The sequence below is a fragment of the Eleutherodactylus coqui genome, chromosome 2 (genome assembly GCF_035609145.1).
Source record: "Eleutherodactylus coqui strain aEleCoq1 chromosome 2, aEleCoq1.hap1, whole genome shotgun sequence".
NCBI lineage: Eukaryota > Metazoa > Chordata > Amphibia > Anura > Eleutherodactylidae > Eleutherodactylus > Eleutherodactylus coqui.
Window position 1 is genome coordinate 64193795 of NC_089838.1, and position 26990 is coordinate 64220784.

The 26990-nt window shown below is 42.2% G+C and overlaps 1 protein-coding gene across 1 annotated transcript in view; it reads right to left on the reverse strand.

Moving 5' to 3' along the window:
* Positions 1–24613, reverse strand: part of CXCL14 (C-X-C motif chemokine ligand 14) — a 38664-nt gene extending 14051 nt beyond the window's left edge. Inside the window, exons 1-2 of the mRNA XM_066591065.1 lie at positions 24381–24613; positions 23788–23893 (exon numbers count right to left, since the gene is read on the reverse strand). Of these exons, the coding sequence (XP_066447162.1) occupies positions 23788–23893; positions 24381–24444 (170 nt within the window). The 5' untranslated portion in view covers positions 24445–24613. The remainder of the gene's footprint in view (positions 1–23787; positions 23894–24380) is intronic.
* Between the last annotated feature and the right edge of the window lie 2377 nt (positions 24614–26990).

Consider the following 26990-nt stretch of genomic DNA (forward strand, 5'->3'; position numbering starts at 1 on the left):
CCTGGGTTACATGCTGACCAACCCCCCCCCACGACCCAGTGTCCACAGCGCACACCAAACTGTCCCTGCCCAGCCTTCAGCTGCAATCATGCCACGCCGCCCTCATGTCTATTTATAAGTGCGTCTGCCAGAGGAACCGCAGGCACACACTGCAGAGGGTTGGCACGGCTAGGCAGCGACCCTCTTTAAAAGGGGTGGGGCGATAGTCCACAATGCTGTACATAAGCAATGAGAAATCCAATCCTGTGCCACCTCCATCTGGAGCTGCACACGTGGGCATAGCAATGGGGAACCTATGTGCCACAAACTATTCATTCTGTCAAGGTGTCTGCATGCCCCAGTCAGACTGCATGCCCCAGTCAGACCGCGGTTTTTTATAAATAGTCACAGGCAGGTACAACTACGCAATGGGAATTCCGTGTGCACCCACAGCATGGGTGGCTCCCTGGAACCCACCGGCTGTACATAAATGTATCCCATTGCAGTGCCCTGGACAGCAGAGCTAACGTCAGATTAAATGCAGGTGGGTTTCGGCCCACACTGCATGCCCCAGTCAGACTGGGGTTCTTTAGAAGTGGATAGATGCAGTTACAACTCCCTGTGGACCCACAGCATGGGTGGGTGCCAGGAAGCCACCGGCGGTACATAAATATATCCCATTGCATTGCCCATCACAGCTGAGGTAATAATGTCATGTTTAATGCAGGTTGGCTTCTGCCCACATTGCATGCCCCAGTCAGACTGGGGTTCTTTAGAAGTGGACACATGCAGTTACAACTCCCTGTGGACCCACAGCATGGGTGGCTCCCTGGAACCCACCGGCGGTACATAAATATATCCCATTGCATTGCCCATCACAGCTGAGGTAATAATGTCATGTTTAATGCAGGTGGGCTTTCGGCCCACACTGCATGCCCCAGTCAGACTGGGGTTCTTTAGAAGTGGACACATGCAGTTACAACTCCCTGTGGACCCACAGCATGGGTGGCTCCCTGGAACCCACCGGAGGTACATAAATATATCCCATTGCATTGCCCATCACAGCTGAGGTAATAATGTCATGTTTAATGCAGGTGGGCTTCGGCCCACACTGCATGCCCCAGTCAGACTGGGGTTCTTTAGAAGTGGACACATGCAGTTACAACTCCCTGTGGACCCACAGCATGGGTGGCTCCCTGGAACCCACCGGCGGTACATAAATATATCCCATTGCATTGCCCAGCACAGCTGAGGTAATGTCATGTTTAATGCAGGTGGGCTTCGGCCCACACTGCATGCCCCAGTCAGACTGGGGTTCTTTAGAAGTGGACACATGCAGTTACAACTCCCTGTGGACCCACAGCATGGGTGGCTCCCTGGAACCCACCGGCGGTACATAAATATATCCCATTGCAGTGCCCAACACAGCTGATGTAACGTCAGCTGTAATGCAGGTGGGCTAAAAATTAATTTGATTACACTGTAGGCAAGGGCCCCCAAAAATTGGTGTACCAACAGTACTAATGTACCTCAGAAAAATTGCCCATGCCCAACCAAGAGGGCAGGTGAAACCCATTAATCGCTTTGGTTAATGTGGCTTAATTGGTAACTAGGCCTGGAGGCAGCCCAGTTAAAATAAAAATTGGTTGAGGTGAAAGTTTCAACGCTTTAATGAGCATTGAAACGTCTAAAAATTGTTTAGAAAAATTATATGACTGAGCCTTGTGGGCCTAAGAAAAATTGCCCGTTCGGCGTGATTATGTGAGGTTTCAGGAGGAGGAGCAGGAGGAGGAGGAGGAATATTATACACAGATTGATGAAGCAAAAAGGTCCCCGTTTTTGATGGGGATAGAGAACGATGCTTCCATCCGCGGGTGCAGCCTACGTATTGCTTAGGTATCGCTGCTGTCCGCTGGTAGAGAAGAGAAGTCTGGGGAAATCCACGCTTTGTTCATCTTGATGAGTGTAAGCCTGTCGGCACTGTCGGTTGACAGGCGGGTACACTTATCCGTGATGATTCCCCCAGCCGCACTAAACACTCTCTCAGTCACCTCATTGTCCTGCTGCTCTTCCTCAGAATCCTCTGTGTGCTCCTCCCTCGGACTTACTGCCCTTACTACTACCTCACTGATAGACAACTGTGTCTCAACGTCATCGTCCTCACCACCCACTGAAAGGTCTTGAGACAGTTGGCGGAAGTCCCCAGCCTCATCCCCCGGACCCCGGGAACTTTCCAATGGTTGGGCATCAGTCACGATAAACTCCTCTGGTGGGAGAGGAACCACTGCTGCCCAATCTGAGCAGGGGCCCGAGAACAGTTCCTGGGAGTCTGCCCGCTCCTCAGAATGTCTCATTGTAATGGAGTGAAGAGGCTGGGAGGAAGGAGGAGCAGCAGCCAGAGGATTCAGAGTTGCAGCAGTGGACGGCGCAGAACTGTGGGTGGCCGATAGATTGCTGGAAGCACTTTCTGCCATCCACGACAGGACCTGCTCACACTGCTCATTTTCTAATAAAGGTCTACCGCGTGGACCCATTAATTGTGCGATGAATGTGGGGACGCCAGAAACGTGTCTTTCTCCTAATCCCGCAGCAGTTGGCTGCGATACACCTGGATCAGGAGGTCGGCCTGTGCCCACACCCTGACTTGGGCCTCCGCGTCCTCGGCCGCGTCCACGTCCTCTCGGCCTACCCCTACCCCTCAGCATGCTGTATTACCAGTAATGCAGAAACAGAACGCTGTAATTAAATGTGCCGCTTATTGGCCTGTGGTTGGAGGCTGACTTCGCTTACGGAACGCCAGGAAATAATTTTGCGCAAGCCTGCTGTAACACTTAGCTGGCTGCGTATGAATTTGGAGAACTACTACACCCAGCACAGACCCAGAACACTGAGGACACTCACAGGCAGCCCAAATAGATTTTTTCCCACAAATTTTTTTGCAAAGGCCCACTGCCTATATTCAATCAATAATATGTCTTCTGTCCCTGCCTAAGCACTTCTGGCCCTAGGGTATGTCACAGAACTGCAGAGTGTTGCACTGTGAACTGCAACACAGCGGTGATTTCAGAGCCCAGACAGAGCCAGGAAATAATTTTGCGCAAGCCTGCTGTAACACTTAGCTGGCTGCGTATGAATTTGGAGAACTACTACACCCAGCACAGACCCAGAACACTGAGGTCACTCACAGGCAGCCCAAATAGATTTTTTCCCACAAATTTTTTTGCAAAGGCCTACTGCCTATATTTAATCAATAATATGTCTTCTGTGCCTGCCTAAGCACTTCTGGCCCTAGGGTATGTCACAGAACTGCAGAGTGTTGCACTGCGAACTGCAAAACAGCGGTGATTTCAGAGCCCAGACAGAGCCAGGAAATAATTTTGCGCAAGCCTGCTGTAACACTTAGCTGGCTGCGTATGAATTTGGAGAACTACTACACCCAGCACAGACCCAGAACACTGAGGACACTCACCGGCAGCCCAAATAGATTTTTTCCCACAAATTTTTTTGCAAAGGCCCACTGCCTATATTCAATCAATAATATGTCTTCTGTCCCTGCCTAAGCACTTCTGGCCCTAGGGTATGTTACAGAACTACAGAGTGTTGCACTGTGAACTGCAACACAGCGGTGATTTCAGAGCCCAGACAGAGCCAGGAAATAATTTTGCAGGCCCACTGCCTATATTCAATCAATAATATGTCTTCTGTCCCTGCCTAAGCGCTTCTGGCCCTGGAGTATTACTGCAGGGCGCAATGCTCTACACTGCCGATATACCAAAAAAAAAAAAAATGTGCAACACTGCAAAAAGCAGCCTCCACAGTACTGCACACGGTTAGATGTGGCCCTAAGAAGGACCGTTGGGGTTCTTGAAGCCTAAAATACTCCTAACGCTCTCCCTATAGCAGCTCCAACAAGATAGCACTGTCCCTGATCTCTGTCAGAATGCATCTGTGGCTAGCCGCGGGAGGGGCCGATTTTTATACTCGGGTGACACCTGATCTCGCCAGCCACTCACTGCAGGGGGGTGGTATAGGGCTTGAACGTCGCAGGGGGAAGTTGTAATGCCTTCCCTGTCTTTCTATTGGCCAGAAAAGCGCACTAACGTCTCAGAGATTAAAGTGAAAGTAACCCGAACATCGCGTGGTACTCGTTACGAGTAACGAGCATCTCGAACACGCTAATACTCGAACGAGTATCAAGCTCGGACGAGTACGTTCGCTCATCTCTAATACTTATACTACATGGAATAGATTGCATTATGCTGTTCATAAATCTCTACATTATGTACATTAAATGTGTAGCTTCTTGTTCATTTGATGACATACCAGTGTCCATATGTAGGTACTGCCAGCTCTGTGGTCCACAAATGCTTCACTTTGGTGCAATTGAAAAAACATGACCACTTGATTATGTAATGTTCTCTACATTTCTTTGGATTCATAATATGTTATTCAACATAAAAGTTCCTATGTTATATCTGGTCACATAGCTAAATATTAAAGACTGTAGACACCTTTGTTGACTTTCCTTATTCATATATTTTCACATGGAAATACTTTTTTGTAACTGGACATTATTAAACATTTTTAACCATTTGTTTTCTATATTTGCAGTGTACTTCACTGAACTGCAAGCTGGGGGGCTAAGATTTTTGCAGAATTCATTAGTCAAATTGACTGATAGACTCTGAAACTAATTACAGTAGAGGGGGCAGAGAGATTTGTTACATACAGTTTATACCAAGTGGGCAGAGATGTATTATATCCCAGTTACAGCAGGAATGGGGGGAATTTTGTAGTGGGACACATTATTTATCTAATTTATTATGATTTTATTATTCTTCCTAGCTAAAAAATGTGGGCAATCAGTGCTGCTAACTGGATGTGTTTTAAAGCTCAAGAGGACCCAGCTCCATTCATTTCCTTTCATTGCTTTTGTCATTGTTGCCCGTACCCTTAGGCTTCTTTCCTCCCTAAGCCTGAATCCATCGGGGCTGCAGCAGGGAAAAGATCTATAAATTAATTATCTCTCAGAATGGAGTTGACTTCTTTCAAACATAGTAAGGAGTCTGAGTTCAGCTCTTGTAATCACTAGTGATCAATGCTGACCATATGCACTTTGTTGTTAATATAGTGATAACATCCTAAGTAATTAGATGAACAATGTGTTCCACTGCATCTCCTCCCCATCCCCCTGCTGTAATTTTTCCTTTAGGCCTTGGTCAGACGAGCGTGTGTTTTTCGCACGCATAATGCACACTTCTAAAAGAACCAATTTTGCCCCCAAAAATTAATCCAAGGTCTTCAGAAACAATTAATGTCTTTTATATGGGGTAATAAAAGACCCAGAGTAGCCGCGTCTATTTTGTTCAGTCCTAGAAGACAGGGGGGAATGGGAGTTCCCAACTTAGAAGCATATTTTAAGGCAATTATAATAAAAATACTTAGAGCTTGGTGCGTGCCGCATCAGGGGATTAGTTGGCCCAACATAGAACAGAGTGTCTTGGGAAAAAAGACTCTCCGCAATCTTCTACTCATTTCTATTTTGGACCCCAATATAGCTACACCAAAATCTCCTACGATTGAAACAGCAATTAAAACCTGGCAACAACTGTTCCAAGTGTCCATAGATCATTCCCCTAGAAGAAATATCTCCCTCCCAGTAGATATACTAGAATTTTGGTCAGAAAACTTAATGCAAAACTGGAAAAGACGAGGGATCAACCTAATCTCAGATTTGGCTGAAGGTGCAAAAATGAAACCCTTCGGCTCCTTGCAGAAAGAATTTAGCCTCCCGGATGGAGAGTTTTTCTTATACTCTCAAATCAATAGTTTATGGGCCAGGGTATCCAGCCTAAAGATTTCTTTACCCCTATACATGTATAGATATTTATACGACCCCCCGTCTTACAACCCGAAACTCAAAAACCTGTATGAAATATTTTGTGGAACGGGAAATTACAATCAAAATATCTATAAAAAAGCCCACTTACTGAACTGGGAAAAAGATTTGGGCCAATCTTTCACACCTGCTCAATGGAAGATTGCACATTCATGGGCTAGTAAAGCCTCTTCCTGTGCTACCCTAATGGAAGTCCATAGCAAAGTCATCACCAGATGGTATAGGTCCCTGGTGAGACTATCAGACTTCTTTCCAGATTCCTCTGATAGATGCTGAAGAGGTTGCGGGGGACGGGGCTCATTGCTCCATATCTTTTGGGCTTGCCCACTGGTTCAAAAGGTTTGGCGGGAGTTCTTTTCTCTACTCAAGAGAATTATCGAAATAGGGATTCCCTTCTTACCTGAATTGGCAATTCTTCTTATCGGAATTGATGGAATTACCCCTAAGTTTAGGAAATTGGTTACACATGGCCTTCTAACTATTAAACTTCTTATAACAAGGAATTGGAAATCAAATGTTGTCCCCTCACTAACAGATATAACTCAGACGCTCTCAGACCACTGTGTGTATGAAAAATTATTTGCATATAGAAATGACAAAGTCAAACAATTCATGGAAACTTGGGAACCATGGCAGACGCACTTCCGGTTGGATCTCTCCTGACGTCTCTGGTGACCATCTCCCCTTACAGGATATTTAGTCATTTGGTGCGCAAACATGGATAGGATCCTAAGGCCTCATGTCCACGGGGAAAATCGGGCCCGCTACGGATTCTACATGTAGAATCTGCAGCGGGTCCCTCCTGCCCCGCGGACATGAGCGCCGAAAATACAAATAAATGAGAATAAACTTACCTCCGATCCGCTCCGTTTCTTCTCTTCGCGGTGGCGTCATCTTCTCTCGTCGCGGCCGGATCTTCATTCTTCGGCTCGGCGGATGTGCACGATGACGTCGGTGACGTGCCCCGCGCATGCGCCGGGCCGAAGCAAAATGATCCGGCCGCGGCTGAGAGAAGATGGCGCGGCGCCGAAGAGAAGAAACGGAGCGGGTAAGTAAAATATGATTTTTGTGTCCCGCGGATCCGGACGGCTTCCATAGGCTTCAATAGAAGCCCGCGGGAGCCGTCCCCGCGGGAGACCCGCATGAAAATGGAGCATGGTCCAGATTTTTTCATGCTCCATTTTTTTTTAAATCACTTTTATTGACGATCCGCGGGTATTTATCTACCCGCGGGTGGTCAATGCATCCCTATGGGGTGCGGATCCGCGCGCGGGAGAAGAGTTAAAATCCGCTGCGGATTTTAATTCTTCTTTTCCCCGTGGACATGAGCCCTTATAGTTTATAAATTATACTTTGTTTTTTTTCTCTAAGCTCCCTCCCCTTTCCCCCTTTCCCTCTCTTTTCCACCCCTTCCCTAATTCTCCCCCCTCCCTTATTATTTGTCAAACTATTTGTTACAAGTATTTGATTTTAAAAGTTTTTGAGGAAAAAAAAATGTTCACAAATGTATGAATGTCCGTATATCGATAACACCATGATATGAAAAAATATATCTAATGTCAAATCTAATTGGACATTCAAGGCATGCATTGTTATTACTCTATGATGTTAATGCAAACAAACTCAATAAAAATAATTGAACAATAAAAGAACCAATTTGAATTTGAAGCGCAAAACAACACGCACCTAAAAAAGATAGGACATGCGCTATCTACATTGTGTGACGGGCAGGAGTTTCCATTGACTCCTATGGGAGCAGGAGTTAATGGAAACTCCTGCACACAGAATAGCTTCCCCGCTGCTTTCATGGTTTATGCTGCATAAACGATGGACGATAAGCAGATCGCTCAGTGTAAATAGCAGCCAGTACTGAACGGCCACTATGTTAAGTCAATAAAGAGGGGGGGGGGGGGGGAGCAAGGAATGAAATCTCCTCCAGCCGCCTTGCTGTGAGCCAGTGATACTAGTTCCCTTGCAGAGCATGAGAGCTAGTATGTGCACGTTTTCCGCGCCTTTTTCGCGCCTTTTTCGCGCCTTTTTCGTTAATTTCCATTGACAATCATGGGTGCATTAAGAGAAAAATAAGGAGACATATGCAACTGACAGTTCCTATGTGAAAAATTGCAACGAAACGAAAAAAAACCCCAAATGGACAAGAACCCATTCTATGCTAATTGTTCTTCAGAAAAAACGCAAAACGCAATTTAGTATCGCAGGAAAAAAAATCGCCAGTGGGTAGGCACCCTTAGGGAGGTTATTATTAATAGTTACTAAAGGTAAAGTTGAACTTTTGTAAAAATGTTAAATTTTACCAAATATATCTGATTTGCATCAATGAATATACCCTTTTTAAGCAATTGTCCCTACGTGTTTTTTTCTAGAGAAGTGTGAAAGCACCAGCTCTTCATGCAGTCTCTTTTTGAAAAATGCTGTGCACCTCTCCACTCCATTACACCCGAGGAAGGACCCTGAGAGGTCCGAAAGCTCACTATAACATTATATATTTTTGTTAGCCATTAAAAGGTATCATATCTACAAGATTACTTGGTTTCTCTTACTGAGAACAGTCACATTTTCCTCTCCACTCAGTGATATTCATTGTTCAAATTGTAATGCTGTACCTAAAAATTTCTCTAGGTGACATTTTGCTGTGAGTTTAGACCATGGTGAAGGCAGGATGGTAAACGGACCCCAGGAGATGGAGGCCCTAGGGTAAATGCCACTTTTACCCATGCTAGTATCATGCTCTTTTTGAAGCTAAAAATAACAATGAATCAAGACGTTAAACATTTATGGGACTATTTGAAATATTTAAGTTTTCATGATTATTTTTGTGTTTTGCTGAAGTCCACTACTGTACTCTCTCCAAAAACTACTTTCCACCAGGCACCAACTAAACTCATTTTGAGTTATTGTTTTGGAGATTTTATTACTGTAGGTCACAGGTTTAAAATTAAAGCAGACAGAATGTAACAAGAGCTTTGTCAGCAAATATCTTTGGTTCAGAATACGTAGTATTTGGCTTGCATAGATTTGATGCTTTTATTTTTTCTGACATTTGATTCTGTACCCTGCTAAACCACTTAGAATAAAGCAGATTTCATTGGACATCATCATAATAAATTGAGATATCTAAATATTTACATGAGTTTTAAAACGTGTCCCAGAGAACTTAGAAAATATTAAGAATCCAAAAATCTAAAATTGTATTTTCATTATAATCTTAGCAGAAGTAACTGGTTACTAATCCCAGAGAATTCACACAATGAATTAAGACTAGAGATGAGCGAGCGTACTCGGATAAGCACTACTCGCTCGAGTAATTGGCTTTATCCGAGTATCGCTGTGCTCGGGTCTAAAGATTCGGGTGCCGCTGCGGCTGACAGGTGAGTCGCAGCGGGGAGCAGGGGAGAGCGGGCGGGAGAGAAGGAGAGAAAGATCTTACCTCCGTTCCTCCCCGCTCTCCCCTGCAGCTCCCCGCTCCGTGCCGACACCCGAATCTTTAGACCCGAGCACAGCGATACTCGGATAAAGCCAATTACTCGAGCGAGTAGTGCTTATCCGAGTACGCTCGCTCATCTCTAATTAAGACCTCTTGTACCAATTTTTTAGATTGAGCATATTACTGAAGGCCCATTTACACCAGCCGATGATCGCTAAAAAAATCGCTAATCGGCGATCGTTTTAATGATAATCGTGCGTGTAAATGTGCACCCATCGTCCGCTTTTTGGGCATTGTTAGCTGATCATTAAATTCAAGCTAACCTAAAAATCGTCGTTCACTTTTATCAGTAGTTCTCGACAGGGGAGTGCTGATAGCCTTTGCACACCTAATTGGCATTTAAGTAGCTGAGTAGTTACTTAAATACCAATGATCGCATACCAATGATTTATGCAAAATGATCGTTCAAAGCTGTCACTTAAACTGTCGTTTGAGCGATCTTTGAGCGATCATCGGCCCATGTAAGCCAGCCTTTAGATTAGCCGTGAAAATCAAACTGATTCACATCAATGTGTAGAAGGAAAGAAAATGTGTTTGGCTAGAAACTGCACATTGTGCCTCCTCTTTATTTTAGGGTTTTATGTGGATATTTGCTCTTAGTCTATAAGTCTATAGATAAGGCACTGACTTCAATACTACTGAGGACCACTGAAACTGCCAGATCTCACCACAGCAACCTCCACCAATCCCAAGAATGGAGGTCCCATGTCCTTCTCTCCTTTTTACTGCAGACTCACTGCACCCCATGCAGTGAAGAAGAGAATAAATGGAGCAGTGGTGAGGCGAACCTGCTGCCACTCCTCAGAAGTGGTTCTGCTCATGCATTACATCCACAGCATGCAGAATAGGTCGTAGAGTGGATGACACTGCATATGCCTCAAGTACCACCACCTCTTCTTCCTCCCAGCCGCAGGCACAGAGCAGTCATTCTGCACCAGTCGGCCATCCCTCCTCTACTTCCACCTGTGCCAAATCCCATGCACAGTCCAATGCAGTCCACATGGATCAGTCTGGGAAGCTGTTTGATCATTCAGTGTCATCGATGTCTAACTTGCAGTCCAAACAACCAGAGGGAGAAGACCAAGAGATTGAATGCACTGATGTCCAGCTATTTTATTCTCCAAAGAGGGGGGTGGGTCAGTGCGTGCTGTCAGCCCTCCACAGGCAATGTGTACTCAGGATGCCAGCTCCCGGTGCTCACTGTGACGTAAAGTCCGCTCAGGAGGAAAAGGACGATGAAAAGGGAGAGGTGGTAGAATAGGTGGATGAAGTACTCAATCAAAAATTGAGAGGCAAGGAAAGTAATCATAGCAGCTCACAGGAGGAGGAGGAAGAGGTGGACATTGCAGGGCAGCATCCTGTCAAGACAGCGAGTATGTTGCAGAAAAACAAAAGGGCAGTTCCGCAACCCACAGCTACTACTAGTCACAGCAGCAGCAACATCAGGCCCACAATGAATTCTGACCACAAGACTTGTGCAGCGTGGGCATTCTTTAAAATCGTGCATGATGACAGAAGAGGGGTCATCTGTAAGATCTGCAATAGGCGTTTAAAATGCAGCAAGAATGTAAACAACCTCAACACAACTTGTATGAACATACACGCAAACTCCCACCACCCGCTGCCTTGGAGAGCCCACCTGGGCCACAGGGTACAGAGTCAGCCTCATCCTCTCTCTCTTTCACCTCTATAGCTTCTTCTTCCTCCATCTCCCTCCCTGTTCATGCCGTAGCCTCTGAGTACAGACCGGCAGTTTTGTGTAGAGGCAATGGCACAACTACTTTAGGCCTCGGCTCCGCAATTGATGACTAAGCTACGTTGGATTACAATTCTGCCTCTCAGATGAGCATGAAGCCAACAGAGCAGCATCATTGCTGGTGGCAGTGGAAGTCTAACAGAGGTGTGGCATAGTTTTTTTTAACCCCATCTAGTCTGCAGCAACAGCATAGGGTAGGACTCACAGTCACAAGCAGCACTTATCCATGATGGCCCAAGCGTATGTCCCATGTTGGATCTACTTAGACATGGCATTGGCCCCTTGACTTCTAGATGTCTAAGCTGGATGAGTGGCCAAAACTTGCACAGAATGCTTAGAGGTACTTATCTGCCCCGATGATTGTGTGTTATCAGAAGTTGATAACAGTTGCTATTTTACAGTTGCTGTTTCTGCTGGTGATGCTGCTGCTGCACTGCTTCTCCTGCTTCCAACATGTTTCCTCCGCCTACTTCAAGTGAAAAATATGTCAATATGAAAATATGGAACTACAGCTCTCATGTTTTCATGAGGAGCACCCTATGCCCTCAAGATGCTGTTGTTCTGAAGGTGGTGAAACTGCTGCTGCTCTCCTCTATCTACTTCTGCCATGTTGCCTCCTCCTCACAAAATGAAAATTTTCTAAAGCACAAGAAACAGCTGCAGCTCTACTGTAGTGGCCCAGTATATCCATTTCTGGACCCCTCCATAATGTCATACATGTCATATCTTTTGTAGGTGCGCTGTGCAAAAGTGTCTTGTCATTCTGTTATGTGTATTGCACAGATGCAGCAAATGACGAGTTAAATGTTTGCAAGAGACTGGGGGATGTTTGCAATGTATCAGTTATGTCCTGTCATGTGATCCACGTTGTCTATAAGTATGAGTGTTTTGGGTGTGGTAGAGAGTCCATTACGGAGATAGAGATTCAGTCAGAGAGAGTTCCAGCTACATGGGGGTACTTTCAACTCCCATGTGGTGAAGAATGGAGGAGGAACAGCAGTTCCTGATCTTCTGTGTGCCAGTGACCATGGAGGATTGAGAGTCCCAAAAGAGAGAAAGCGTGAGCATGTTGGTGGTGAATGAAGGCCCAGCCCCCATGCAGTGGGACTCTTGTGCTGTTTTCCTACGCAGCCATCCTGTACTTTGGGTTCACTGTGTAGAGGTACTAAAATTCTGTTTACCTATGCGGGCGTCCTGTACTTTGGGATCACCTTGTAGAGGTACTAAAATTCTGCTGTCCTACATGGCCATCCTATGCCCTGGGATCAGCGTGTAGAGGTACCAAAGTAGATTATTGTTGTCCTGCACATCTGTCCTGTGTAATCTGTACGTTTCACCCAGTGTTTGACGAGAAGTAAAGTTTTGCCAGGCCCTGATCGTTCCTAGAAATCTGAGGTACGTTATACAAGTCTGTAGCTCATTTATTTACCGCTGAGGGTCTTTCTGGTGGGTAACGGAATAGTGGCATCACCCATGACAACCCACATATCTGTTCGCAAGTTTTTGAATATCCCTCTCCAACGGGTGTCTGGAAGAGACCCAGCACTACCCTGGCTGAGACTACATGCATCCCTCCAGGAGGGAGCATGGTAAGTGCCGCCATGACAAGCCGCCATCTTGCCCTCCTAGATCCTCAACGTATGCCCTGTGTCTGGGGTCACTCTTCGGGAAGCTGTACTACTGTTTTTCCTTGGAGAAGGCCCGTGCTTGGCTGTTCTGTTCACCTAGGAGAATTTGTCCTTTGCAAACTTTATGACATTAGTTTTAAAACAAGCAGCGCAAATGCTGTCTACCCTGGCACAATTTTTGATCTAGAAGACTTTATGTGGGTCTTCTTTTGTTTCAGGAACACCCTTGTGCTACGATTGACCTCTACACCACTGTACACTATTTTGACCAATTTTTGGGAGGAGCAAAATCTTCCCCAGATGTGTGGCTGTATTCCTATACAATTTGGGGAGCTTTGTCTGCATTGGGAACTTCTGGAGAGCAAATTAGTGAAACCAACTTTTACTCTCATTGACTTTAATGGCAGTCAGAATTGGCCATACCTATTCACAATAATTTGGGTGAATTGTCTCTAAAGTGCCATTTTCGATGTCTCACTTTAGAAGAGTGAGGTTACTTAGATGAACCTAGCCAAATACACCCACCAGTCCACAGAGAAAACATGGAGCATAGACTGAAGTCTACTTTCTTCCTTAACAAAAGTATATTAGTAAGGGCAGTTTCACAAAGCTATAATATGAATGCAGGACCTGAAAACCCACAAAATTCTGATGAAGCAAACTCTTGTACTGGCTACATGCATGAGAATAAAACCTGCCAAAACCAACTATTTTGGAGGGATTGAATGATGATCTCATCTATATGGCGACCTCCTACTATCTTTTATTTCCTTCTTATTACCTTCTCGACCATTTAAATAAAGAACTTCTGTTGTTTCTGGTGTTATGAAAGTATGACCGTCATGTGAAACTGACCCAAAAATGTCCTCAAGCAGATTTTGCTTGCTGCAGTTCAAATAGGTGAAACAGATCTGAACAGAAATGGATGTCTCTACTTAGATGTTGACTTGCAGGATAACTCTGTAAATCGCATGTGAAAAGCGTTTTTCTTCCGTTTGCATCGGAATTATTTATATGATTTAGCAGAAAACTTCTCAGAAGTGAATTTATTTATTTTCTTGGTACTTTTAAGTATGGTTAACGCCTTAGTCGATAAATTACATGCAATATATCCCTGTGACATACAGTAGATATTCAATCCTAATGCCAAATAGACTCTTCTGTCCTCCTGGACCACACATGTTGGGTAAATTAGACACAGATCCTGCTGCTTTCAGCTAAATAACAGGATCTGCCTGCATGAGGAGAGTCTAACCTTTGCAGTTATTGGTGACCTATAAGCATGCTAATAATGTCTGTTGTCAATTTAAGCATTGTTTAGAAATAACATTTAGTATCAGTGATTTAAATGTATTCCCGAATGTACTTTTAAAAAATAAATTTGGCTGCAGTAAGATAACTAAGCACGCATACCAGCTGTGCCTGACAAAATGTAGGTCATCTGCAGTTAAACATTTGGAAGACCTGGCACCGGAACAAAAACTGCAAACACAATTTATTCGGTAAACAATCTGTGATTAATTTTCATTCGCAAGATGTGCTGATAAATTTGCACTTCTTGGACTAAATGTGGATTATCTGATTAGGTATTTAATCCTGCCACTTTCACACAGAGCGTTCTCTTCTTGCTAATTAAAAGGAAGTGCCAGTCTGTGCTCCGTATTCATTTTTTAGCCCAGCATTCTGTATCTAAGCTCAGGTTTCAGGGTTTTGTTAAAGCGGTCAATTAGTACAAAGTGTTTGGATAATGTTTCATATTAAAGAATTCATCAGAGGCTCAGAGGGTGTTCTGAACCGCAAACCGAACTGAGTGCAATGTCTCTTATATTTTATTAACTCCACTGGATCAATATTCTAAATGATTAGATAATTTTAGACACTGGTCACTGGTTTGTTGCATTATTTTAAGGGGAAATTATCTATGAAGGTTGCTTTGACTTATGAGGGAGCATCTGTTGCCATCGTGGTTAAGCCCAGGTTCTGAATAGTCTGACTTCTGGAGTTTATCTACATTATTTGCAAATGACTATCAATCTTGCAAGTGTAGTTTTTGATGCAATTCACATTAAAATGTAAATTTTCGGTATGGGTGGAAAATCCTCTACAAAAAAGGACACACCTACGTAGAGGCTACTGTGTTTAAAAGAAATGCCTGTTTGGACCAGCGGTGAACCAGGCTCTCCTGAAGTTGATGAATCTGCTGTAGAGGTAAACAGGTTGTACCACAATCACAAATTATTCCTTCACCACTGAAATCCCCGCTGACCTCAAGAACAGGGAACCCGTGTCCCCCTCTGCCTGTCACTAGGAGGTAGCTTCTTGCCCCAGAGTGACATCAGAAAGAATGAAGTGCTGGCCGGGCATGTGCACTTGGCACTCAATTCATTTTAATGGAGCCGACTGAGCTTGCTGCTGTCCAACAGTCGCACTGATATCAATGAAGCACTCAGCGCGCTTGCGTGACTAGCACTCGAGTCAATCTCCTCCTGACTGTGGGGTGTGCAGTAAGCCTGCAGTGAAGAGGATGGGGGAAAATGGGACTCCTGTTCTTGGGATCGTGGGGATCTTAGCGGTAAGTTCCCCGCTGATCAGCAAGTTATTTGTTATACTGTGGATAGTGATTAACTTGTGATTCTTGTACAACCCCTTTAATACATTGCCAGGCACTGGCATAACTATAGCGGATGCAGGGGATACGGTTGCACCTGGGCCCTGGAGCCTTAGGGGGCCCATAAGGCCCATAGGGAGCCCAGTACTATGAATAAAGCCTTATAGTTGAGGCCCTGGTACAGATTTTGCATTGCTGCCCAGGAGCTTCCAGTTATATCTCTGCATTAATCAGTTAAGAGAAGTTGGGGTGGGGGGGGGGGCAAAATACAGTTCTGCACCCAGGCCCATGAGTCTTTAGCTACACCCCTGATTAATGAGTTGTGACTCTGAAGCTCACCTACGTTTGCTGACATATTTATATAGCCTAAACATTATGAAAATACATTGATAACTTAATCTTACCTTTGTCTGTAGAGAAGTTCATTATTTCCTACTGGCTACTAGCAAACATCTAGAAAAAAGATTGAACTTATTGTTTTTTGCACTGTTGACTTTCAGTAACTACTTAATGCTGATGTTTCCATTTCGGTATATGGTACTACCATAACTCTTAGGTAGCACACCGACTATTTTGGGATCATATTTGACTCCAATCTTTCCTTCACTCCCTATGTTCAATCACTTGCTTGCTCATTTCATCTGTACCTCAAGAACATCTCCAGAATTTGTCATTTTCTTACTACAAAATAAACAAAAGCTCTGGGCACAGCAACAAAACACAAGGCAGTTATACTTGATCGGCAAGAACCCCCAAGCAAAGATGTCAAAGCGGACTGGGCTTTCAAGATGTGCAGTTCAATCTCTTTTGAAGAAGCACAAAAAATGTGGACAATGTTGAGTACTGTAGACGCAGTGTTTGACCAAGGAAACTTAGTGCAGCAGATAAAAACATCTCAAGTTTACCTCCCTTTTGAAATTGGAAAATGTCCAGCAGGGCCATCGGCTCATAACTGATAGAAACCAGTGGGATCCAAGTACACCCATCAATTGTTCGAAGAAGTCTGGCCAGAAGAGGTCTTCATGGAAGAGTTGCGGCCAAAAAGCCATATCTTCAATGAAGAAACCAGGCCAAGTGACTCTAGTATGCACAAAAGCATAGGAACTGGGGTGTAGCAAAATGGCAGCAGGTGTTCTGGACAGATGAGTCAAAATTTGAAATATTTGGTTATAACAGAAGGCATGTCTGTTTGCTGAAGGGATTGAGAGTGATACAATAATGAGTGTCTGCAGGCAGCAGGGAGGCACGGTGGAGGTTCCTTGCAAGTTTGGGCTGGATTTCAACAAATGGGGTTGGCAATTTGGTCAGGATTAATAATGTACTCTATGCTGAGGACAACAACCCCAAACATACAGCTAATGTCTTTAACAAATATCTTCAGTGTAAAGAAGAACAAGGAGTCCTGGAAGTGATACTATGGCCCCACAGAGCCCTGATTTCAACATCATCCAGTCAGACAGAGGAATCTGAACAGGCGTACATCCACAGAAGATCAGTGCTTAAATCTCCAATATGTTTAAAACAACCTCCTTGCCGAGTTGCTTCAAAAACTGTGTACAAATGTAAATAGAAGAATTGATGCTGTTTTGAAGGTAAGGGGCGGTCACACTGAATATTGATTTGATTAAAATTTCTCTTTTGTTTATTCCCTTTGTATTTTGTTAATTGACAAAAAAAAAAAACTTTTAACACTTCTGTTTTTGAAAGCATTTAACTTTGCAGCATTTTTTCCACACCTGCCTAAAACCTTTGCACAGTGCTGTAATTTTGGATAAATGTCAGTCCGTGAATAACAATATCTCATGTTTTTCATTTTCCTTATGGTTTAATGTACTATTAGAATTCCATTGCATTGCACAACTCAATTTTCCTAATAGGAAAGTTTCAATTCTTCATTTGCAAAAGGGTTTTCCTTTTCAAGCCTGAGCCAAGATTCATTTTGTCAGAAATACCTAATTATTTTTTTTTACCCATAGTAATATTAGATTGTTTTTATTTTATAGATTAAAGTGTATTTTCTAAGAAAATGTGGCCAATAGCTTTATAACTTCCTAACTGTAATGCGGCCCTGTGGTCTTCTCCTTCACTGTAATTTACTTTCATTGTAACAAAAAGAAGTACTTCAATTCTGTAAAAAAATGTATATGAAGTATTAAACACCATAGCAGCAGTGTGTGGGCCCTGTGTGGTCTAACAACCAAGTTGTTAAGAGGGTCTGCAGGCATGATGCTACTCTATATGTCTGCAATTGCGAGCAATGGGAAATCATTAACGCAGTTCCTTGATTGATAGACCTTGGCGTAAGCTATTATATTCTATGCAAGTGTCTGCTGGTCCTTTGCCTATAGAGATCTGTGCAGTCTACACTACCCTATACTGAAGAAAAAAGAATCCTGACTTTTTCTGTCAACTATGTATGAAAACACCCTCCATTGGCATTTGTTTGAGACATAGAAATTTATGGGTGCTCTCCAAAAATATCCTTATGAAACAGAACTATTCTTGCCAAAATCCCAACAAGTCCCACATTCCAGCAACATGTGGATCACCATTGCTGCTACATTACATGTTATATTATTAGGACATTCCACGCTTTCGTTACAGTCAGTCTCTGCCCACATATTTCTGACCAGAGAACATTAATTTTTCCTACTTCAGTTAATGATGTTTTTAGTCCCCAGTAAATTGAATTTCAAGATTATTGAAACTCACAAAAGATCACAACATGGCAAACTACACCGTAAGTATATTATTGGCACTTTGTTTTGATTCGGTATTACTGGATGGGCATGCAGTGGAGTCTAGTGCATGTGCTTCCGCTAAAGTCAGTATTTGGGAACAATTCCAAGCTGTTATCTGCAAATGTCCCATTTATAACTGGGAAAATAGAAAGCAGGAGATTAAAAAATGACCATTGATTTCATTTAACCACCACCAGGAACGAGTAGAGAAAATGGAAAGGTTACCATTATTAGGGTCTCCGCCTCTTACTTTCTCTTTCCCTGCCTGGTGGAGATTGGCCCATAGCAGCTGGCTGTTACCCTGGTGGTTACATTGACGGTAGTAGATAGAACGTTCTTGGTAATACATTTGAGGTACATGGTATTCTGTAAATGCTGAGTGGGAGATCATTTTGACTTTTCCAGAAGAAACAAGCTGAACATTAAGGGACACTCAATAACAAGATACCAAAAGCAAAAAACTGTGCTTACTCTATGAGAAGAATAATGTGACACATTTCCCATGGTCGATTTCCAATCTATACCTAGGTGTTTGAGGTCAATCATCTGGTTAAGTTCTTCAATAGCAATCAGTAAGACAGATTTTATAAACCCCGCTCTATGCTCAAGTGAAATTCAGGGGTATGAACCCTATTGGTAAGGAGCATCCTCTAGCAATCTTCTAAACTTAGATTTGTCCTTCAGACTACCAAATGGTGACATGTGATTCATTATTCCAGAAAACATATATCTCCCACTCTAGAGGCAATAGAGGTCTTATTATTTAGTTGCTTTCCTCCATCTTTTACCGTTATATCATATTTTAATCTTTCACATGCTCATCAGTTCAGCTATATCACTTGGTAAGTAGGATGGGATTCTCAAAGACCTCGGGGATTCTTGACCATGAAAACTGCTGAGATACTAATTAAGATCTAAAGGTTTACGTTTAACTTGCACACTAAAGCTCATTAATGGAAGTACTGGACAAAGAGCAGGACATGTTTTGGATGCAATTTCATCTGTTGTCACTTCAAACAAAAAGTACAACTCCTTTAAAATGGTTATATGAAAATTTAAAGATATCCGCTATCCACAAGATAAGAGACAAGTGTCTGGTTTGTGAGGGTCGAACTGCTGGGAGTTTCCTCTTCATATAATTGAAGTGACAGCTGCTGTTCCTTTCATCTCTTTGTAACTGCCAAAAAAAGCCAGGTACAGAAGGGAGTAAAACTGGGAGAGTCACTTGTTGAGAAGCATCTGGATGTACTTACATATCACAGATTAAATAACAGCATGCAAGGTCAATCAGCTGTTTCTAAGGACACCAGGATACTGTGGTTTATTTTAAAAGGCCATGAATTTATGGGACAAGGACATAATATTAACACTTTAAAAAGCATTTGTGAAGCCTCATCTGGATTATGCATCTTAGTTCTGAGCATGGGCTCACAGAACCGATGAACAAGGGTTAGAAAAGGTACAAAGAGGAGCAACTAAAGTGATATAAAAGAATTAAAGGGCCCCTCTAGTGAAAACACATTTTTCCAGCAGTGCACCCCTCACCTGAGTGTCTGTCACACTCTGGATGTCTCCTAATTATATTTGCACTTACTTCCATGTAGTGCAGCCTGATATTTATCAGACACCATCTTGGTTATAGATTCCTCTCTGCTTTCTCTTCCTCTGTGCTGTCCTAGCAGTTCCATGATGCATCAGCACTGCATCAACTTACCAGCTAGAATCAGTACCATGTCTGCCTGCTGAGAGGACAGTGTAAATATATGTCCCATACAAAAAAGACAAAAAGCTGTTTAATATAAAATCCCCCCCCCCAAAAAAAATAAAATAAAATAAAATAAAACAAGCAGACACTTCATGCAGAGAAGAAAGAGTTTCAATCTCCAGAGGTGACAAGTCTTCTTTAACACAAAAACTATTGGTCACAGCAGTTGATGGTTTCAAAAAGCTGAGACCACACAGCGTTTCTGTGTATGCAACCTTTCCTTTCTGAGGTTCTATCTGAATCTCAGAAAATTCCCTGGACGGAACAATAGTCTTTCATTCTTAAAAGGGAGACAAATGTTGCAAGCTTCGGTTTCCATTACAACAGGTTTCAATTTGTTTTTGGCGTTTCTGCTGGACAGAATAGCATAGTTGACTATGGGTTGTCTACTGTTTTTCAGAATGGCCTGTTAGGGCATTTTAAGGCTAGAATGTAGATTGACACTCCACTGAAGAACAGCTAGTATCTATTGAAATCACCAAAAACTGGACCAACCCTTTGGGTGGCTTCACATACAGCACTGTTGGAAAAATGTGGCAGTTTTTGGTAGTTTTTCCATGCGGTCTTTTAAACCAAAGCTTAAAAAGAAACTTCTCTCTCCTGCCGGATCCACTTCTGGCATTGGCTCAAAAAATGCATGAAGAACTGCAACTGGATTTTTCTAAAAATCGCCTGGGCAGATTTTTAATGCTTTCTAATAAACAGTATAAACTTAGATAAGACAATGAGAATATGCACCACGTTTATCACAGTAGCTCATGATGTTTTCCCTCACTTTAATGCGGCGAGTGAAAAAAGAGTGGCATGTTCTATCTCTGGGCATTCCCTCAGAACGCATCGCCCATCGATTTTAATGGGACCTAAATACATCGCATGCCTCTCGCATTCCATGCGATGTGCATCTGAGTGCGATTCGAGGTTTCCCATTGAAATCAATAGGAAACACTTCCAATCTACTATCTCGCCTGAAACGTGCGTAAGAGGATCAGATTTTCACAGAAGTGATGTAAGGTGATTTTGTCTTGCATCCGCGGGTAAATGCAGTTTGACAAGAGTGATATCAGGTCGCGTTTCTGGGCCCAATGTCGCGCTCGCCCATGTCTAGGTAGCATAAGGGTATGTTCATAGGGGGTACACAGAAAATCTGCAAAGTTTAAATTTCAAGCCATGTGGATGAGAGTTTAACAACTCTCATCTATATAGTGCGGAAAAAATCTGTGCAGAATCCACAGCAAAATTGTCACATTGTGCGGATTTTAAATCCGTAGTATGTCAATTTATACAGTGGATTTTCAGCAGAGATTTAACCTCTTCACATGAAGGCATTTTAAGTTACAGATGCAGCAAAATGTAACTTGCCTGTGATAACTCACTGACACATTATCTTATTTTTTAAGCCATTGAAAAGCTATTGAAGGAGCAAACAAAATGTAACACAGAACTTTTTCTTATCGTGTTAATTGTCAACTTAAACTTTGCTACATCTGTCACATAACTGTGTAGGTTTACTGTAACATCAATGTAATGATAACAAGAAAAGTATCTTTATTGCCTTATTTAATTCTCCAAAATGATTCATTTTTCATTGCGAACTAACATCTCTATTGCGATATTTACGTGAGTAACACAAGACGACAAACTCGTCGCTACTACATCTGTGCATTAAAATACATTTTGGACATTGCTCAATTCCATTTAGCTAGGGCATGTTCACATCTGCGCAGGGTCAGTTCTGTCATAGGACAAATCAATTTGGGTAGGGGTTCCACTTACCTGCTTTGATAATGGAGCATGAAAACAGAAACTCGAATCTCTCCTTAGCGCAGGTGTGAAGGTGGCCTCGCGTGTATAATCACGTACATGAATAAAGATGCTGGAATTATTTATCTATGTTTAGACTGTTGCAGCTGATCTGAACTCCTCATTTAAAGAGGGTCTGTGCTTTTTTTAAACTTTTTTATTTAGTTTCCGGTCACATTGCTATAACATATTTGAAATGTGAAGATCCAATAGTGTTATTCAAGTCTAGTAAAAGAAAGCAGAAATAGGTGGATGGAGAGTAAGAGGGTAGCAGGGATTGCACGGAGGTGTCCAACAGCTGCTTTGTTCAGTAGCTGGCTGGTCACAGGGACCCCCTGACAATCAGCAGCTATTACCCAGAGAACAGCCACTGACTATTGAAACAAGTGGGCTGACATATAAATCACGAATACCTACAGTCATCAAGAGAAGCTCTTTGTAGTTCCTCTCTGCTCTGCATAAACCAATATATCCTTCTCTACTGTCCCATAAGTCCTAATAGAGCATATATGAAGGCTGCTGTTGAAAACGAATATCCGTAACGGTTTCTTTTGAGCACTGAGGCTTAAAGGAAAGGAATATAATAGGCAGAATTTCAAGCTCAGCACTAATATATTCACAGTCTCAGCCCTGCTATATCTACCTAGCTATACATTTAGCACTAAAAACAATAGTTAGATCTATTATGAGACCCAACCAAGCTGCACACATGTATTCTACAAGTCGCATCACCATACTGTGTAGTCAATATGCCCTTACAAGTGCAGCAATTCAAACTCAAAGCAAAAAACCCCAAAACAATTAATTATCTTCTGCTGTAAAGTTATTAAACTTCTATAAAGCACTGAGTTAGATCTACTTCTGGGGAAATTGCTTAGTAACCAGCATCCAAGCCATTAAGCACCTTCCACATGGGCTGGAATCGGACCACAGGAGGCACCAAAAGCCACAGTATATGCTGCATCACAATTTGCATGCTACCTGCAGATTTTGATGTGGAATTGAAAATAGATTAAAACCTAGCCTGCAAGTCAGCATCAAAATCTGTAGTTAGACTGTAGATTTGGATGCGTCCTGCAGTCTAATTCCTGCCTGTGAGAAGGGTCCCCCATTGTTGTCCCAGGGGTTGTAATCCACACTCCTGAATGTAGAGTTTGCCTAGTTGTATGTGGGAGAGCAATGTATCATTATATAACTAGGCAGCATTACCATTTGGGGGTCCAGGAAAGCTGCATGACAACCCTTACCAGGTCTGTAACATGAGCAACTAGTGTTTGCCACTCCTAGTAAGTAACCAGAGAAGGAAGAAGCAGGTATAAAGTAAGGATTTCAACAGCTAGTTGGTTTGCATTTGGAATGGACCACCGGTTACATAAATGCCACTAAATACAAAGTATCAATTCATTCTTTTTATTCCCAGCTGAAAGCTGTACAGACCGGAGATCATTGTAACACCTGTCACACTCCGCAGATACCACCATGTACAATGATCCTCTTATCAAACAGCACTTGATGATAGCCAGCAATGTCAGGACTAATACACTAGTATTGTGGACCTTACATGCACTAAAGGTATAGCATCACAATATATTCTTGTAATATAAGGTCAGGCACTGAATCACTCATTGTACAGATGTAGTAGGGTTGAGTTTGTAATTTGGTACAACTCATCTGTGGTTTTATATGAGACAAATTTGCTGAGTGATTTTAATTATGATATTTAAACCACACAGCTATACATTTTGTATATTACAAGCCTACTGAGGCATAACAACTTATAATAATAATAATCACTGCCTTGCATACTGATTAACCACATGCACTACATAAATAGCATACTTGATAGATAAGACATTGTAAATAATATGCATGAGTCCACATAGGAGAATTATGTGAGATGCAGCAGTGCTGAGTTTGTCAAGTATAGAAAGTTTCATCTGTCATGTGGCTGAAATGATAGTGAGTTGCATTTGGTTTTAGGACTGCTGAGAATCCTAACTTAAAGTCCAGTCATTCTCATGATACAAAGAGTTAAATGCAGAATTCAGCTCTGTTATTCTATAAGTAATATAAAGTAAATCAATACTGTAAGTAAATGAAATGACATACATGACCATCTTCTCCTCGCAGTAGGGATGTCTTGGTTTAATTTCCAGCTTTTGCACATCACCTAATCTTATTTTTGGACCCTTTCGGGAACACTTGCATTTTGACCCTGGACAAAAAGAATTAGGATATAAATGCAGGAAGAAAAAAAATAGACTTTGCAATGTTTTCAGCAGAAATCCTACATATGTCAGAACACTAGACAAATATTGATAGAATGCAATGCAGTTCCAAAGGAAAATAAAGAAGGAATAATATTTAAAAGCATGTGTAAACTTTTCTCACTTTGGTGCATATAGAATAAATAAACAAATAAATGTTAAATAAACAGTAAAAAATATTTTTATGGTGGCCAGTCAAACAATACAGACTATATAGTTATATATATATATATATATATATGTATATATATATATATATATATATATATATATATATATATATATATATATATATATATATATATATATATATATATATATATATATATATATATAGAGCTGAGTTTGCAATTTGGTATCTTAATGATCATTGACAAACTCAGCTCTGCTACATCTGTAGATTTTATCTATCACTAAAAGGATAACAAATCTCACCTTCCACGTGTAATGTACACACCGCTATGAGAAGCAGAAGAAAAGCTGCTACAAAAGGTTTCATGTCCCTATTGCTCTTGTGTCGTTGCTGCAGTGGTGGTTGGGGTCAGGGTGCCCTCCTGAGTATTCTCTGGTGGTTTGCTCCGAGTCTCTGTCCTGCCTTAACAGAATCCACCTCCAATGTGAGGCTCTCCTTTCTTGCCTGTCCTCTTTTAAAACAGATCCTACAGCCCAGGGTGCAAAGTCATTAACATGCATAGCAACCAAACTACTCACTGCAATTTCCTCACTGTGTAGAGGGTGGAGATTTCTTACTCTGCCCTCTTCTGCCTGAATGGAAGGGGTAAAGTGAAGAGTGAATGGATTTTGTAACCTATCTATTAAATATATATATATATATTTTTTTTTTCTTTGTATTAATACATTAGATGTTTCTCTGGATTTGGACTGTATTAGAATATGGTATAATAAATGTGATGTGTAACTATTCTAGTAAACTCAATGTAAAATCACAGAAAACTTTCACTGTGTTTTCAATTTTCCAAATGTAATAAAAATGAATCGCTAGTCAATGAAAGTACTTGAATAGTCCTCGTGAAACATTGTATCAAGCTATAAATGTGTGTTATTTCCCATATAACAGTCATGCTTATTGCCACAGGTCATGGCACCCAACTTTCCGAGATCTGCTTAGTTATGAGATGAATTGAGAGCAGGGATGTATTCTGCATAAAAAGTAGAGCATGCCCTTGTTGTGTCTGAGGAAACTTAGTGACAGCTTAGAAAGTACATTGCTAGTTACCCAGCTTTCCTAGAATCAAACACAAGTAGAAAATTACTGGGTGTAAAGGAGAATCTGACAGAGGAGGACAATACAAGGATTTATACTTACTCTTGATATATTTTTTTATATTTTACAGAATGCTTTTTAACCATGCCTAAATTTGCAGGTAATTTTTCAGAAAAAGCTGTCATGTGTTTATACTTCCCTCACTCTCCACCTCTCCATACCGCGCACATCTCCAGCCCTTTACCTTCTGTATCACCCCATTATCTGTAGTATGTAAGCTCGTTGGAGCAGGACCCGCACCCCTATTGTTTCCATCAATTGATTACTATGTAACCGTGGGTCTGTAATGTTTGTACTTTTGTCCTTCTGTATTCCCCGTCTTTGTAAGCGCTGCGGAATATGTTGGCGCAATACACTACCGTTCAAAAGTTTGGGGTCACCCAAACAATTTTGTGTTTTCCATGAAAAGTCACACTTATTCACCACCATGCGTTGTGAAATGAATAGAAAATAGAGTCAAGACATTGACAAGGTTAGAAATAATGATTTGTTTTTGAAATAACATTGTTTTTACATCAAACTTTGCTTTCGTCAAAGAATTCTCCTTTTGCAGCAATTACAGCATTGCACACCTTTGACATTCTAGCTGTTAATTTGTTGAGGTAAGCTTGTGAAATTGCACCCCACGCTTCTAGAAGCATCTCCCACAAGTTGGATTGGTTGGATGGGCACTTCTGGCGTACCATACGGTCAAGCTGCTCCCACAACAGCTCAATGGGGTTCAGATCTGGTGACTGCGCTGGCCACTCCATTACCGATAGAATACCAGCTGCCTGCTTCTGCTGTAAATAGTTCTTGCACAATTTGGAGGTGTGTTTAGGGTCATTGTCCTGTTGTAGGATGAAATTGGTTCCAATCAAGCGCTGTCCACTGGGTATGGCATGGCGTTGCAAAATGGAGTGATAGCCTTCCTTATTCAGAATCCCTTTTACCCTGTACAAATCTCCCACCTTACCAGCACCAAAGCAACCCCAGACCATCACATTACCTCCACCATGCTTAACAGATGGCGTCAGGCATTCTTCCAGCATCTTTTCATTTGTTCTGCGTCTCACAAACGTTCTTCTTTGTGATCCAAACACCTCAAACTTGGATTCATCCGTCCACAACACTTTTTTCCAGTCTTCCTCTGTCCAATGTCTGTGTTCTTTTGCCCATCTTAATCTTTTTCTTTTATTGGCCAGTCTCAGATATGGCTTTTTCTTTGCCACTCTGCCCTGAAGCCCAAAATCCCGCAGCCGCCTCTTCACTGTAGATGTTGACACTGGTGTTTTGCGGGTACTATTTAATGAAGATGCCAGTTGGGTACCTGTGAGGCGTCTGTTTCTCAAACTAGAGACTCTAATGTGCTTATCTTCTTGCTTAGTTGTGCAACGCGGCCTCCCACTTCTTTTTCTACTCTAGTTAGAGCCTGTTTGTGCTGTCCTCTGAAGGGAGTAGTACACACCGTTGTAGGAAATCTTCAATTTCTTAGCAATTTCTCGCATGGAATAGCCTTCATTTCTAAGAACAAGAATAGACTGTCGAGTTTCAGATGAAAGTTCTCTTTTTCTGGCCATTTTGAGCGTTTAATTGACCCCACAAATGTGATGCTTCAGAAACTCAATCTGCTCACAGGAAGGTCAGTTTTGTAGCTTCTGTAACGAGCTAGACTGTTTTCAGATGTGTGAACATGATTGCACAAGGGTTTTCTAATCATCAATTAGCCTTCTGAGCCAATGAGCAAACACATTGTACCATTAGAACACTGGAGTGATAGT